Source organism: Chiloscyllium plagiosum, chromosome 7, assembly GCF_004010195.1.
Source record: "Chiloscyllium plagiosum isolate BGI_BamShark_2017 chromosome 7, ASM401019v2, whole genome shotgun sequence".
Classification (NCBI taxonomy): Eukaryota; Metazoa; Chordata; class Chondrichthyes; order Orectolobiformes; family Hemiscylliidae; genus Chiloscyllium; species Chiloscyllium plagiosum.
This window is the reverse complement of record NC_057716.1, coordinates 61,499,973-61,517,038: the sequence shown is the minus strand read 5'-3', so window position 1 is coordinate 61,517,038 and position 17,066 is coordinate 61,499,973. Positions and strand designations below refer to the sequence as shown.

General features: G+C 40.3%; 1 protein-coding gene across 1 annotated transcript in view; it reads right to left on the bottom strand.

Annotated features, from left to right (window-relative positions):
- Positions 1 to 17,066, bottom strand: part of LOC122551636 (grancalcin-like) — a 38,010-nt gene that overhangs the window by 16,487 nt on the left and 4,457 nt on the right. Inside the window, exon 2 of the mRNA XM_043693874.1 lies at positions 3,258 to 3,419. Coding sequence (XP_043549809.1) covers positions 3,258 to 3,419 — 162 coding nt within the window. The remainder of the gene's footprint in view (positions 1 to 3,257; positions 3,420 to 17,066) is intronic.

Genomic DNA, 17,066 nt, shown 5'->3' with positions numbered 1-17,066 from the left:
GCTTTCCCCTCGTCCATCTCCTTAGTCACCTTCTCAAAGAATTCAACAAGGTTTGTGAGGCACGACCTGCCCTTCACAAAACCATGCTGACTATCCTTGATCACATTATTCCTATCCAGATGTTCATAAATCCTATCCCTTACAATTACTATCCTCATTACTATGAAATCACCTCAGTAATAGGCATGTTCCCATTCTATCCCCTGTAAGACAGAAACTGGACATCCAGAATTCTCAACATGAAAGTCAGAGCAGGTACCTGGGAATTACTTGTTCAGATCACTACTTGCTCCTCTGCACCAATATCTACAGGGAAACAGCCATACACACCCCATTTTCATGGACATTGGTATCCACCATGCCAACCTCTCTGCATCATCATGGCACATCAGGGAGTGCTTCTGAGTGCACTGGTATATTTAATTGGAACGCTGCTACAAGGATCCTGCATACAGGGACAGTAACCCAGCTCAGATTGATCCAGACTGCATCTCAGAGCTGGTCTCTCATCACTTCCTCTTTTGGTGTCGACTTGGGTGCTCACAGTATTCTTGCCTTGCCTTTTTGCACTTTGCCCAGAGCTTAAATGTTCAAGTGGAATGAAGGGTCTGTTTCTGTGCTATACATCGCTATGACTCTATACTGCCTTGCTACCTAGTACAGTCACAAAACCAGGCAGCTTCTTACGGTCATCAGTAGAGAAACCTCGATTATCCGAAGGATATGGGTGGGGAGTATTTCATTCGGTTAATCAAATTCCAAATAATCGAATGCTGGATAACGGTTTAGCCGAGTGTCGGGACCTTGCGATCTTGCCAGATAATCCGATATTCAGATAACCAAGGTTCCTTTGTACTCCGCTAACACACTGTACATACTTCAAGGGACATGTCTCAAAGTATAAAAGGAGAGTACTCCTCAGTCGAATCAAAAGGAGACACCCTTTTGATATGGGGTCCTGGCACCAAGTTCAGCCAAAGGGACCCTCTGATTCCAGTCAGATGCTTGAACACAGTCATTAGTGACAATTAGGGTCATGAGTCTCTCCTGAGGGAAGAAATCAGATGTTTGTTATTTCACCACCCATCTTAGCACTTTCTGTCCTTATTAATGGGCTGTTTTCTTCTACAAAGGGAAATGGAGGGATTGAGGGAGACTAAAAAGGATAGCACAGTTGTTAATGCTGATGCAAGTGGAATGAAAAGGTAGTGAGGTACAACAATTTTTAAATAAATAATTAATATATACAACAATAGGTAATTTGCGCAGCAGGTCAGGCAGCATCCGAGGAGCAGGAGAATCGACGTTTCGGGCATGAGCCCTTCCTGAAGAAGGGCTTATGCCCGAAACGTCGATTCTCCTGCTCCTTGGATGCTGCCTGACCTGCTGCGCTTTTCCAGCAACACATTTTCAGCTCTGATCTCCAGCCCTCACTTTCTCTAATGGGTGATTTGGCCAAAATAAAGGGCACTATTGGGCCCTATTTAAAAAAGAAAAAAAACACAATGGCATATGTAATGCTAAGTCAAGCAGGTATCTTCATTATCAATAGTGTACCAAGTATCTAATGTTAAGCTGCATTCATTTAGGCAATTGCAAAGTCTTTCAACACAATCCTGATATGAGCTGTGTTGATGGTGGACTTGAGAGTCAGAAGGCAAGTTACCTGTTGCAGGATTTCTAGCATCTGGGCCTACTCTTACAGCCATACAATGTATGTGGCAAGTACCAAAACTGCATTGTAACAATAAGCCAATTTTCATTCCACATTACTACTGCCTCCCTTATTCCATGAATTACAACTATTTTCAAGAGTTTCATGTGGTACTGTGTTAAATATCATAGTATTTATACAGCTAGTCCAGTTCAGTTTCTGGGTAATGGTAACCATCACAATGTTGATGGTATAAGATTCAGCAATAGCAATGCCATTGAACATCATGGGGTGTTGGTTATATTCCTTCTTGCCAACGGTCATTGTCTGGCATTTGTGTTGCGAATAAGACCATAAGAAATAGGAACAGGAATAGTCAAAATTAAGATACTGAGCTGCCACACAAATATGACAGTAGCTAAAATGCTTGGTCAAAGTTTTGAGATAGACAGTAAGATTAGAGGAATTCAAAAGTCATAGCATCATACAATATGGAAGCACCGCACTGCCTTCGGCCCAATTCGCCCAGGTTTCCTGAACTGAACTAGTCCCATGCATTTGTTACATATCACCCTTAACCTTTCTTACCCATGTAGCTGTCCAAATGTCTTTTAAATGTTATTATTGTACTCACCTCTACCACTTCCACTGGCAGCTAAAGCTGTTAGACCTATTTAGTTGATTTGCTGGGCAATTTAGGAAGCTAGTGATGAGAAATTGAGACGCTACAACCACTGGAATCTCCATTAATGTGAACATGTGAAACTGCGCAAGTGAAAGCTATCTTAGTCCCATAAGCTGCTCTCCGAGAGCAGGAGTAACAATGAATTAAGAGTTGAGGGTCAACATGCCTTAAGTAAGGGCCGGGATTAAGGAGTTAGATAGTTCATGGTGACTCAGTCAGTATGGGCTTTAAACCTACACTGTTGGCATCACTCTACATCATAAATCAGCCACCCAGTCAACAACCTCTCAAGAAAATGAAGGCACAAATGCAACAAAGAAATTGATAGATTTCGAAGGCAAGAAGAATGATTTTAAAAAGTTTCCTACTTTTCTATTGAGACCTTACTTTTTTTCAAATGAGATTTAATGCATTGCATTCGTATCAAGCAAATTGAAATTTCTAAATCAAGCAAAAGATGGAACAATTTCTCTTGTTTTGCTACCAGTTTCAGAGTCAAGCAGTCTATGTCTGGTAAACAGAGGTTTGATGTAGAAAATTTCAGATTCCTTTCATTGTCAAAATCAGTTTTAACCAAACAGCATCCTCTTTATACCGGTGTGAATTCACTACTCTCCACCATAAACTCCTTTTGATTCTCAAGATTAAGGAAACTATAACTACGACTGTTCCTATTTGGCATAAATGAATACAAATTGGTGCTGTAGGCTAAAATATTTCACATGCTGCTGAATACTATTTTTGTTACAAGGTGAAAGAGTAAAAAAAAAAGTCACCCTGTGAATAGATTTTTAAGGGAAAGCAAAAGTTAAGATTCAGGGCATGATAGAAGAATCTATGGTTAAAAACAGAGCTGCATATCATACAAAGTGCTTTGCCATATTTAAACACTTAGAAACCAAATTTTGTGGTACTTACTTGCCCAGCAATTGCAGTGAAGTAACTCCACATTGGATCCACTGAAGCAGCAGAAGGATACCCAGTATATGCAGAGTAAGGCTGGTATGCACCTGGTGGGGCAGCATGCATTGGTCCACCTGGCCCTGCCATTCCAGTCATATGTCCACTAAAGCCTCCATACTGACACAAGACAGAATGCCAAAGTTAATATTAGAATAAAAGGAAAATACTATTTTCTATGGAGTGCATTTAAAATTAGTAATATATAAATAAAAAAAAGATGAAGTGCTTGTTCGCTGTACTAATTAATATACATAGACATTTTTCTCACAGGGACACAGCACAATGCAATTATTTGAACAAAATTTTCATGCAAACATTATACAATATCCCACACTGAGTAAAAAGCCTTTTGAACCATACTACCATTCACAACCCAACTAATAAATATGGTTCTGACTTAAGTAAATACTTAATTTTCAAATACCATTTTCTTATAGGACATTGATGCTACTCAAAGATCTAAATTTGGAACTATTTCACAATATACTCACCAGAAAATCATGAAAATCGAGCTGAGTCAGTACTAATTTTTTTTAAAGGGCACATCATGCGATCAACCTTATATAATTCTTTAAGAAAGTAGATGGAGAGAATGCAGTACTTTCAGTTTAATATAAATTTCAACAAATAAACAAAATAATTTGATGATGTCCCTCACAGAATACTTAAAAACACAAGTTAATGTACAGGGATGATTGGTTGGTTAGAGGGAAGAAAACAAAAACTAAAAAAATTACAGCAAATAATGTTCCATAAATGTGCTGGGGTTTCAGGAAAAAGAAACGAGTTTAACAGAAAGGTTTGAAAAAAAGAGTATCAAAATCTGCTCAAGCTACTAAATTGAAGTGTACAGTATATTATGACAAGGACTATGAAAATCTTCCGGTTAACTATAAAAGCCAGCAAAATAGGAAACAGAATGGAAGATTAGTTCCATGCAACACGAGGCGCAGAATACAAATTCAAGGATGTGATTTGCCTCTACACAAAATGCTAATCAGGATAGTTGGATTTATAAGGGTTAATCTACTGCAGCAACCTTGTTCATTAACCAGAAAGACATTCACAATAGAATATAAATTTAAGAAAGGAAAAAGAATTAAACAAGTTTGAAAATATTTTAGTTAACACAGAATTCTTGACATCATCTTTGGTGCACAGACAATAACTTTTCAGAAGAAATTAAAGGACAATTGGTACATCAAAAAGAATATCAAGAACATGGCAAACAAGCAAATGATGACACCAAATCACATGCAGAGACACATGGTAGACCTGATAAGCAAACATACATAAAGCATTTCAACTTTCAGCCCATTTAGTTTTTTTTTTATGCTACTCAATTATGGCCAACCTTTAACAATTTCATTTATCAGCCTTCATTCCACACTACTCTATAATAACGTCAAGTCTTGGAAGAGTCCACTGACTCAATTAGATTATATGGAAACAGGCCCTTGGGTCCAAATTCACACCTACCCTCCAAAGAGTAACCCACCCAGACCCGTTCCCCTAGCCTATATTTACCCTCACTAATGCACCTATCACTATGGGCAATTTAGCATGCCCTGACCTGCACTTCTTTGGATTGTGGGAGGAAACTGCAGCATCTGGAGGAAACCCATGCAGACACGGGGAGAATGAGCAAACTCCACACAGTCGCCTGAGACGGGAATCGAACCCGGGTCCCTGGTGCTGTAAGGCAGCAGTGCTAACCACTGAGTCACTGTGATGCCCAATAACCACTGACTTCACTTTAAAAGGAATGGGAAACTGGTCGTTTCAGATTTTACTTAAAGAGGGCAAATACTGCTAACCCTAATTGTGTAAAAGAGAAATAAGACGATGACAGATTTCTAATACCATTTTTGTGAAGAAATACTTTGTCACTCATAAATTGTCTAGGTCTGACTCAAAGTTCCAGCAAACTAAGACATCCCTTTGCAATCTTTTTGTTCCAACTTCCACAAGGGCCAACATTCCATTTTGTTCTAGTCTACTAGGTTTTAGAACCTCTTTGTACAATAGCTAAATCCATTTTCTCCCATCCTCTCACTAAGAAATAAATGTACATTCATAACCACAGACTTTTCAAAACGTTCCGTCAATGGAGTAGTTTCGAAGTGCAGTCTCTTTTGCAATGTATGACATGCAAAAAGCAATTTGCAAATAATAAACTTCCAAAAACAAATGTGATAATGACCAGATCATTTATTTTTAGTGATACTGATCAAGGAATAAGTACAGGCTGAAACACTGGGAAAGTGATCCTGCTATTCTTAGAAATTATGTAAGGGGTGTTTAGACTTTGAGAATGCCTCAGTATTGAACTAGGTCAGACTTGACTTCAGTCATCAAAATCACTGGAGTGAAACAGAAACCCCTCACTTTGACTGATATTTTTGAAATACATACATGGAACATGGGCATTGCTGGCTGGACAGCATTTATTGCCTGACCTTAGTTGCCCTTGAGAAGGTGTGGTGGTGGGGTGCCCTGTTGAACCGCTGCACTCTGTGAAGAATGTGTACCTACAATACCTTTAAGGATAGAATTCCAGGAATTTGACCCAACAATAGTGAAACAATGGAGAAATATTTCCAAATCATGATGGTGAGTGGCTTGGAGGGGAAACTGCAAGTGATTGTGCTCTCATCTATCTGCTGCCTTTGTCCTTCGAGATGGAAGCAGTCATAGGTTTGGAAGGTACTGTCGAAATGACCTTTGTGAATTTCTGCAGTGCATCTTGTAGATAGTACACCTGCTGCTACTGAACATCGGTGGTGGAGGGAGTGGATGCAGTGCCTCTCAATAGGCTGCTTTGTGCTGGATGGTATCAGGCTTCTTGAGTGTTGTTAGGGCTAAGCCCATCCAGGCAAGTGGGGAGTATTCCATCATGCTCCTGAATGATGGCTTTGGATCGTGGACAGGTTTGGGTGTCAGGCGAGTAACTTGCAATATTCCTAGCCTTTGACCTGCTCTTGTTGCTACTGTATCTATACAGGTAAGTCCAATTGAGTTGAGTGAGCGAGTGGAGCGTCAAAAGCCAGTGATTATATAGTCTCTTATTGGAGATGGTCATAGTCTAGCATTTGTGTTGCGTCAATATTACTTTCCACTCGTCAGCCCAATCCTGGATTTTGTCCTGACCTTGTTGCACTTGAACATGGACTGCTTCAGTAACAGGAGTCACGACTGGTGCTGAACATTGGCTAACATCCCCACTTCTGAACTTCTGATGGGAAGGGAAAAGTCCTACCTAACAAGTCACAGCTTTAAAGTCCTTTTTCTGACACCCATTATGTGTCAGCAAGTAGGAGAAAAATATCCATTTTATTTCCTCTGGTTAGAAGGTCAAAAATAATTGCCAATCCATATCACAAGGTTACCTCCAATTTTGTGTTAGAAAAACAATGAGGCAATCTCTTGTGCAGAATGTTGTGTTCTCTTGGAAGTCATATATAGAAAAACCATTCGTTTACTCATCTGTCCATCACAGGTATCTTCTCAAAACCTCAACTAAATCAGGCAAAAACGATCTTTCATACAGCCATAGAGACTCATTAACTAATTCCTGTTGAAGTGTTCAAATCACTCCACACACAGTAACATTTCTCCAATGAATTAAATGAAAACCAAAAATTTGTGGTAAGTTTATTTATAAGCTCCAACTTTACTCAATAAAGGTGCTGATGACCCACTTTCTTGAACCAAAGCAGTCTGTGGTGAAGATAATCCCATGGTGCTGTCTAAGAGATTCCAGGATTTTGAACCAAGCACAGTAATGTATATCCAAGTCAGAATTATGTGTAACTTCTATGTGCTAGTATATCCATGCACCTCTTATCCCTGACCTTTTTATGGCGCATTTTGCAGATTTGAAGGAGACAGAAGGCACCTAGTAAAATGGTAATGGAAGAAATGTACAAATGAAAACAGAGTATTTTCGGAAGATATGGAACATTGTCAATGTTCTAAAGGACTTGCATGTCCCTGTAAAAGGAAGATATTGCATGCAGATTTTTAGTGTAAGGAAACTGGAAGAGAAGAACAAAGATTATCTTACTACTGTTATACAGGACTTTAATGATAGCACACCTTAAGTACTGTGTTCAGCTTTGATCTCCCTATCTAGGAAAGATATACATACCCCAGAGATAGTACAGTCAAGGTTCCCCACAAGAAGGTTGTACCAAGATGGAAGGCTGAGTATATTTGGCCTACAGTCTTAGAATTTGGAACAATGAGCAATGACAAACTTGATTTAGAAAGATTGCAAAATGACTGTGCTTAGAAAGGGATATTCTAGGGAGATCGTCCAGTGAAGTTACTTGGATGGGAATGAGAAATAAGAGAGATAATCCCTTTATTGGGATTGTACTCTTGACCCCCCCGCCACCCCAGTCGTCAGCAGAAAATTGAGAAGCAAATTTGTAAGGAGATCTCAGTTAACTGTAAGAATAATAGGGTGGTAATGGTAGGGGATTTTAACTTTCCAAACAGACTGGAACTGCCATTGTGTCAAAGAATTGGATGAAGAGGATTTGGTTAAGCATATATAATAAAATCATTTGATTCAGTATGTGGATGTACCTACTGAAGAAGGAGCAAACTTGACCTAATCTTAGGAAATAAGGTAGGGCAAGTGATGGAGTTTTCAGTGGAGGGGCACTTTGGGGCAAGTGATCATAATTCTATCAGTCTTAAACACATAGTTATGGAAAAAAAACATAGACCTGATCTAAAAGTTAAAGTTCTAAATTGTAAGGCGGCCAATTTTAATAGACAGATGTGTGCAGGTAAAGAGATGGCTGGGACGTGGGAAGCCTTCAAAAATGAGATAACAAGAGCCCAGAGACAGTATGCTCCTGTTGGGGTGATGAGCAAGGCTGAAACATATAGGTAATACTGGATGACTAGAGAAATTGAGATTCTGATCAAGTAAAAGAGAGAAAGGGTCAAGTTAAAGAGAGAAGCATATGTTAGGTATAGACAGCAGGGATTGAGCGAATCCCTAGAGTAGTACAAGGGTAGTAAGAGTATACTTAAGAGGGAAATCAGGAGGGCAAAAAAGGGAACACGTGATAGCTTTGGTAAATAGAATTAAGAATAATCTAAAAGTGTTTAGAAATACTTAAAGACAGAGTAACTAAGGAGAAAATAGGGACTCTTAAAAAAAAAATCAACAAAATCACTTGTGTGGAACCGCAGGGGATAGGTAAGATACTAAATGAGTATTTTGCATCAATATTTCCTGTGGAGAAGGATATAGTAGAGAACTTGGGGAAAGAAATATCAATATCTTGAAAAAAGTGTCCACAATACAGAGATGGTGGTGCTGGATGTTTAAAACACAGAAGATGGATCAATCCCTGGGACCAGACCAGGTATACTCTAGAAATTTTGGGAAGCTGGGGAAGTGATTGCTGCTTCTCTTGCAGAGATATTTTTATCACCGATAGCCATGGGTGAATTACCAGAAGTGTGCAGTTAAAAGGTTACAAGGAAAAGCCAGGGAATTACAGACCAGTGAGCATGACATCAGTGGTTAGCAAGTTGTTGGAGGTATTCTGAGGGACAGGATCTAGATCACCAGGATCTGAGACACATGTATTTGGAAAGGCAAGGACTGATTAGGGAGAGTCAATATGGCTTCTGCATGGGAAATAGTGTCTCAATAAGTTTCAAGTAGTGATGAAGAGGACTGATGAAGGCAGAGTGGTGAACCTTGTCTACATGGACTTCACCAAAGTGCCACATAGTAGACTGATTAACAAAATTAGGTCACATGGAATAGTGAGAACTAGCCATTTGAATACAAAAGTTGGCTCAAAGGGAGTAGACAGGGCAGTAGTGGAGGGCTGTTTTCTCAGATTGGAGGCCTCAAACCAGTGGTCTGCCGAAGGATTGGTGTTGGGTCTTCTGCATTTTGTCATTTATATAAGTTATTTGGATGCGAATATAGGAGGTATGGATTAGTACGTTTGCAGATGACACCAATATTGGTGGTGGAGGGGACAGCAAAGAAGGTTACCTCAAAATACAATGTGTCCTTGATCAGATGGGCTGATGGAGTTTAATCCAGGTGATACACTTTGGTAGGGCAAATCTGGGCAGGACATGGACACTTAATGGGAAGGTCCTGGAGAGTGTTGCTGAATAAAGATCTCAAATGTTTCAATTCCTTGAAAGTGGAGTCGCAGGTAGATAGGATAATGAGGTGGCATTTGGTATGCTTGCCTTTATTGGTCACTGCAATGAGTGAGTATAGCTCCATGGACCTGCCTCTCGTTCATAACTCCTTAACAGCTTTACTAAACAGAGACTTCTCTCTGAAATTTAAAATTAACAACTGATGCACCATCCACTGCCTTTTCAAATTAAGCTGTGGATCCAAATGGGAAAAGGAACACGATTGGACACCTTCTGTGAACATATTAACACCCCAGATGGCTGGAAAAGCCACATGGGACATTCTTTATCACCGTGTGACTTGTTTGTCTTTGTGCACAGATTGGTTCTTGTAAGCCCCTCATTGAAACAGTGGGAGGCATTGGTGTGTTGGCAATGTTACTGGGACACTACCACTGAGTTACAGGCAAAATGCCTCGCAGTCCCATGTACTAGCTCTTGCAACCTATACAGAATTTCTACAGCTAGAACTGGAAGCTGGTGATGAACCTGTCTTTAGTTGTGATTCAAAGCCAATTGCTGTTTTTCTTACTCATTCATAGGATGTGGATATAACTGTCCAGGCCACCATTTATTACCCATCCCTAATTGCACCAGAGGGCAGTTAGGAGTCAATTAATTTGCTGTGGATCTAGAGTCACATGTAGGCTAGACCAGGTAAGGATGGCAGTTTCCTTCTGTAAAAGGTCATTAGTGAGCAAGATGGTTTTGACAATGGTCATCATCAGATACCTCCACATATTTACTGAATTCAAATTCCACTATCTGCCACAGCAGAATTGGAACCTGGGTCGTCAGAACATTACCTGGGTCTCTGGACTGGTGATAACACCACTAGGCCATCAGCTCCCCATGACTTATTGTCAGTTAGTGTCCCTCAGGGAAGGAGGTCTACCATTCGTAATTGTGTGGCTTATATGCTTTTTTAAAATTATTCACTCATAGGACACCGGTGCTGCTGGCAGTGCCTCTTCCCTCATTGCCCCCTTAAGAAGGTGGTGATGAGCTGCCTTTTTTAAACAGCTGCAGTCCATTTGCGTAGGTTGCCCAACAATGCCCTTAGAAAGGGAATTGCAAGATTTTTACCCAGCAACGCTGAAAGAATGGCGATCTATTCACAAGTGGGGATGGTGAGTGGCTTGGAGTGGAACTTGCAGGGTGGTGGTCCCATGCTGCTCTTGTCCTTCTAGATGGAAAGTTTGTGGGTTTGGAAGGTGCACTCTGAGGAGATTTGGTGAATTTCTGCAGTGCATCCTTGTAGGTAGTACACGCTACTACTATTGAGCACCTCCACAGGTAGTGGTGCCAATCAAGCAAGGGCTTCTTTGTCCCTGGATGATGTTGAGTTTCTTGAGCATTGTTGGAGGTGCACCCATTCAGGCAAGTGGGGACTCCTGACTTGTGCCTTGTAGATGGTGGACAGGCTTTGGGGAGTCAGGAGGTGAGTTACCTACTGCTGGATTCCTAGCCTCTGCCCTGTTGTTTATGCATTTTTGAAGGTGTTATGTCCAAAACGTCAATTCTCCTGCTCCTCAGATGCTGCCCGAGCTGCTGCGCTTTTCCAGTGCCACACTTTTTGACTCTGATCGCCAGCATCTGCAGTCCTCACTTTCACCCGTTCTTTAAAATGGCAAGTCTAGCTAAAAAAAAATTAAAGTAACTCTTAACAGTCTGTTTATGTATGGTCTCAGAAACTTTGAATGATTGAATGTTTCTGGTGTTGCCAGTGACATTTGCATCCCAAAGAATAAAGAAAAAAAACTGAATAAAATGGAGAAACAGACTCATAGCTTTCATAAGAGATTACAGCTGTTAAAGGTGCTATCAAAATGCAATTCTTAAAGTCTGAGTTCGCCACAAGGCATTCCTCAAATCTGTACATCTCACAATCAATTTTATAAACATCAAGCAACCCCATCCAAATTGCCAATATCTCTGCATGCGAATCCTTTCTTACACTAAAATAGCAAAAACCTGTTGGGCAAGATAAACTGCGTCAGGGATAAAAATGCTGGAGACAAGGATTGCTGCAGTGGGTAAAGGAAGTTACCAAAAGGAGGAAAATCCACAATGTGAGGATCAACTTTGTGTCAAAGTTCAATGTTAGACTAAAATGGCCACCATCATGCGGGTGGAGAAACATCACCTTGATTGCAAAGAGGTGCAAAAGAAATTTCAGATGCCTTTCATAGTCAGTCTCTCATCTAATGTTGCTTGCAGAACATTGTCACAAAAATTCTAAAATTGTTGTACCCCAAAGGTCTTTCCCCTACGGCGAAGCAGTCCAAAACTACAGCGCATAAGTTTAAGGTGAAAGGGGAAAGATTTAAAAAGGGAGCTAGGGCAAATTTTTCATAGTATTTATGGAATGAGCTGCCAGAGGAAGTGGCGACATTTAGACAGATACATTGTTTGGAAAGGTGTAGTGGGAAATGGCCCAAATGCAGGCAAAGTGGGAAACCTGGTCAGCATGGATCAGTTGGGCTGAAGGGTCTGTTTCCTGGCTGAATACCTCTATGACTCTCGGTGTTGGGAGGTCATGTCATGGCTGTATGGGACATTGATGAGGCCAATGCTGCTGTAAGAAAGATATTGTTCAGCTTGAAATGATTTAGAAAAGATTTACGAGGATGTTGCCAGGGTTGGAGGGTTTGAGCTATAGGGAGAGGCTGAATAGGCTGGGACTGTTTTCCCTGGAGTGTCGAAGGCTGAGAGGTGACCTTAAGTTTATAAAATCATAAGAGGCATGGATAGGGTGAATAGCCAAAGTCTATCCCCCAGGGTAGCAGAGTTCAAAACTGATGGGCTTAGGTTTAAAGGAGAGAGGGGCAAGATTTAAAATGGACCCAAGGGGCAACTTTTTCATGCAGAGGATGCTGCATGTATGGAATGAACTCCCAGAATGTGGGCAGCATGTTGGCACTGTGGTTAGCACTGCTGCCTCACAGCGCCAGAGACCCGGGTTCAATTCCCGTCTCAGGCGACAGTGTGTGGAGTTTGCACATTCTCCCAATGGGTGGGTTTTTTCCGGGTGCTCCAGTTTCCTCCCACAATCCAAAAATGTGCAGGTTAGGTGAATTGGCCATGCTAAATTGCCCATAGTGTTAGGTGAAGGGGTAAGTGTAGGGGAATGGGTCTGGGTGGGTTGCGCTTCGGTGGGTCTACGTGAACTTGTTGGGCTAAAGGACCTGTTCCATACTAAGTAATCAAAAAAAAGGTAGTACCAGTGGCAAGCAGGTACAATTACAGTATTTAAAAGGGCATTTGGATTGGTGTATGAATAGGAACGGTTAAGAGAGATATCGGCCAAAGGCTGGCAAATGGGACTAGATTAATTGACAATATCTGGTCAGAATGGATGAATTGGACTGAAGGGTTTCTTTCCGTGCTGTACATCTAACTGTATGACTCAAGGCGGCGGTTACAGAGGTTGATTTCCTTGGCTGAGGAACATAGAACACAGGAGCAGTGTTGAGATACATGGTCAATTATTTACAGCTGAGTGGAGAATAATTTGTTTTCAGAAGAGAGAGTGTGAAAGAGAACTACATCCAAACAAATCCAGTATGTTCCATCACACTCCTAACTTGCACTTTAGATGGTGGACAGGCTTAGAGTCAGAAAGGGTCGTATTCACATTAGAACACCTACTCTCTTTGTCTTAATCTTGTAGCTACAGTATTTATGTGGTTGGTCCAATTACATTTCTGGTCAGTGGAAACCCGGCTGGAGAAGATTTGTCAATGGTCATACCGATAAACGTGAAAGTAACATTTTGAGATTCTTGAAGATAGTTATTGTCTGGTATTTGTGTGGCATGAATACTATTTGCTTAAGGCCAAATTTTGCCCAAGTCTAGCCCTTGAATGCACCTGCTCTAAGGAACTGAAATGCTTCCAAATATTGCAATTACCAGGGAACATCTCCAATTTTGATTTAGAGATAAAGAGATCAATAATGAAGCAGCTGAAGTTAGTTGGGCTTAGGATAATACTTTGAGAAACTTCTTAGGTGATTCCCTGTAGTGGTGACGATTAGAGACCAATAACTAATGCACCTGAAGAACTCTAATGCAACATATAAGGCCGTAGATCAAAGATTTGGTAGGATTGCTTTTTGCAGCTATGACAGATAGAATAGGCTAAATAGTCACCTTCCATGATGCAAACGTTTACATGGATTTCACTGTCACGTTGATCTGTTCATCACCTACCAAATGCCCAACGGCCAGGACTGAACCGTTGATGCTATCAAGACACTGATAAACTGTGATATTCTCAGCCAGCATGGTGTTCAACATGGAAGAGTACAGATTCATCAGTTGAGGAAGAGTTCAGGGTAATTGCTAAGACTTCATGTGGTCCACAATCACATGTTGCAAACTCCACACTGTCTTTACTAGTCTACGGGATAGTTCTCACACAAGCTCCAAAACATCGATGAGGATACCTTTGCCGGCTCATCTGGGCTAGATGCGCATTTGATTTGCGCAAGCCCTATAAATCAACATCAAACCAGGTTCCCTGTCTGTTTATGTCTATTAATACTACGTCTAGTGATTTGGTGCAACTGAATGGCTTACTGAGCCATGTTCAGCAGGTGTTAAGAGTCATCATGTTGCTGAGAGTTTGAAATTATATATCAGCTCTACTGGATGTAAGGTTTCTTTCCTCAAAAATAAATCAGCAAATAAGATGGATTTTTACAACAATTTAGTAGTTACATAGTCATCATTACTGATACCAACTTTTTACATTTGAGACAGAATTTAACTGAACTTAAAATTTTCCAGCTGTCATTTTAGGATTCAAACATGTCGCTAGACCATCAGACCAGGCTTCTGGATTACCAGTCCAGTAACATAACCACTATGCTACCGTTCCTAGTAAATTAGCAGGTCTATCATTACCATTTTTTCACTCTACCTCTCTTCTTACATAAAATGGAGGACATTTGCAACTTTTCAACCAAAAGACAATACCTGAATCTAGAGAGCTTTGTAAAATTATACATCAGCAAGTTCCTTACCTATTTCTTTTAAAGTCTGGTGTGGAAACCATCAGGTCCTGGAGATTTGTCTATCTTAAGGCCCATTATTTTCTCCATTACCATTTTTCTTACTTATATTAAATCCACTGAGCTCCTCCCCTTGACTTATTTTTAGGTCCCCTTGTACCGCTGGTATTTTGTCCTTTTTCTCCACTGTGAAAATGGATACAAAGTACTCATTTAACAAATCTACTATTTCCTTGTTAACTAATATATTCTTACCTGCATCCTCCTTTAATGGGCCACATTTGCCTTTACAACTCTCTTTTCTTAATATTTTTAGAAAAGCAACAACTGTTGCTCTTTTTTCAAATTCCTTTTCGCACCTCATCACTTTCTTTGCATCTTGTTTCCTATATCTCTCAGTCTGCTGGATTCCACAAACATGTGTATGCATCGAAAGCATTCATTTCAAGAAAATTATTTCCAAAACTCATTAGGAATAGTTCTGAACAACTATGAGTGGAAGAATGCCTGAACTGACTAGACCAAAATACCAAGCTCAACTATTCAGAAGTCATATATAAAAAAAATTGCCATCCATCACACAAAGCACCCACATCTTTTAAAGATAAGAAATATATGGGCCAAGTTTAAAATAATAACTTGTTGGGAAAATGTCGCAAACAAAAAGTAATGCCAAGTAGGCATTAAAATACTTCACTAAGTTATCACAATCAAAAATATCTTGCATCATACGCTAGGTTAATCTTTTAGATCTAAGATGGGGAAACATTTCACAAGTTTAGTTTCAAAAAAATAAACGATTGGGGTTATTTAGCTTCAGCCTTTGAATCTATTCATTAATTTGGACAGTTAAGCTGTGCAATTATGCATTCTACATTATCCCAATGTTTTATTTCTCTGGCCACAATTTTGCTAGCAGAGGAAAACTGTAAGGCTTGAATTGGAAGGTGGAAATTAAAAATCAAGCTCATGCACCTAAAAAGAATTTGTTCTGTTATCAGTCGAGACTTTTAATAAAGATGACATCTTACGAGTTGTCAGTAGTTAGTTCAATCCAACTCTCTTCTCAGTTAAAAGGTCCTGGGGATCAAGTCCAACTTCAGAGATTGGAGAAAATAATCTAACACAGTAGTGAAAAGGTATTGAACTGTCATGGCGCTGTTTTTCAGATAAGATGTTAAAATAAGGCCCCATATTAAAAGAGGGCAGTTAGCAACACAGCTAGCTTGCAGTGCAGACCAAAAAGACCATCAGCATGAGTTCAATTCTTTCACCAGCTGAGGTTACATTAAAAATTCAGCTTCTCAACCTTTCCCCTTGCCTGATTAAACAATCACAAGTCATCTCTTTCTCTAATAATAATAAAAAAAAGTAGTCCTCCACTCTGGAAAGACCAAAGCAACGTTTCATAGTATCATCATGCAATAGTCACTGAAAGTAAGTGCGCATGTGCAATATGTTATCTCGCGTTATAACAAACTACGTTAGCCTTAGATTACCTTGCTATAATTATACCAGGCATGGACGAGGCTACATCTGGAATATTTTGGGCAGGAAGGATGTTCTTGTTTTAGAGGGAGTGCAGCAAAGGTTTATCAAATTAATTCCTGGGACAGGAAGATTGAAGCATAAGCAGAGACTGAGTGGGTTAGGATTGTAGTTACTAGAGTTATAGGGTAGCCAGGAAGGACCTGAAGAGAGAGCTAAGAGCAGCAAGGAGGGGACATGAAAGGTCCTTAGTCGGTAGGATTAGGGAAAACCCTAAGGCTTTCTATAGGTATGTTAGGAATAAAAGAATGACTAGGGTAGGAATAGGTCCAGTCAAGGATAGTAGTGGGAAGTTGCATGTGGAGGCGGAAGAGATTGGGGAGACACTGAATGAATACTTTTCTTCAGTATTTACTCAGGAACAGGGCATTGTCGTCGATGTGAATACGGAGTCACAAATAAGTAGAATGGATGGCTTTGAGGTATGTAGAGAAGAGGTGTTGGAAATCCTGGAAAAGGTGAAAATAGATAAGTCCCATGGGCCTGATGGCATTTATCCTAGGATCCTCTGGGAAGCAAGGGAGGAGATTGCAGAGCCATTGGCCTTGATTTTTATGTCCTCTTTGTCTACAGGAGTAGTGCCAGAAGACTGGAGGATAGCAAATGTGGTTCCCTTGTTCAAAAAGGGGAGTAGGGATAACCCTAGTAACTATAGGCCAGTGAGTCCCACTTCTGTTGTGGGCAAAGTCTTAGAGAGAATTGTAAGGGATAGGATTTATGAACATCTGGATAGGAATAATGTGATCAAGGATAGTCAGCATGGTTTTGTGAAGGGAAGGTCGTGCCTCACAAACCTTATTGAATTCTTTGAAAAGGTGACGAAGGAGGTTGATGAGGGGAAAGCGATAGATGTGGTATATATGGATTTTAGTAAGGCGTTTGATAAGGTTCCCCATGGTAGACAACTGCAGAAAATACGGAGGTATGGCATTGAGGATGAGTTGGAGGTTTGGATTAGGAATTGCATGGCTGGAAGAAGACAGAGGGTAGTAATTGATGGCAAAGGTT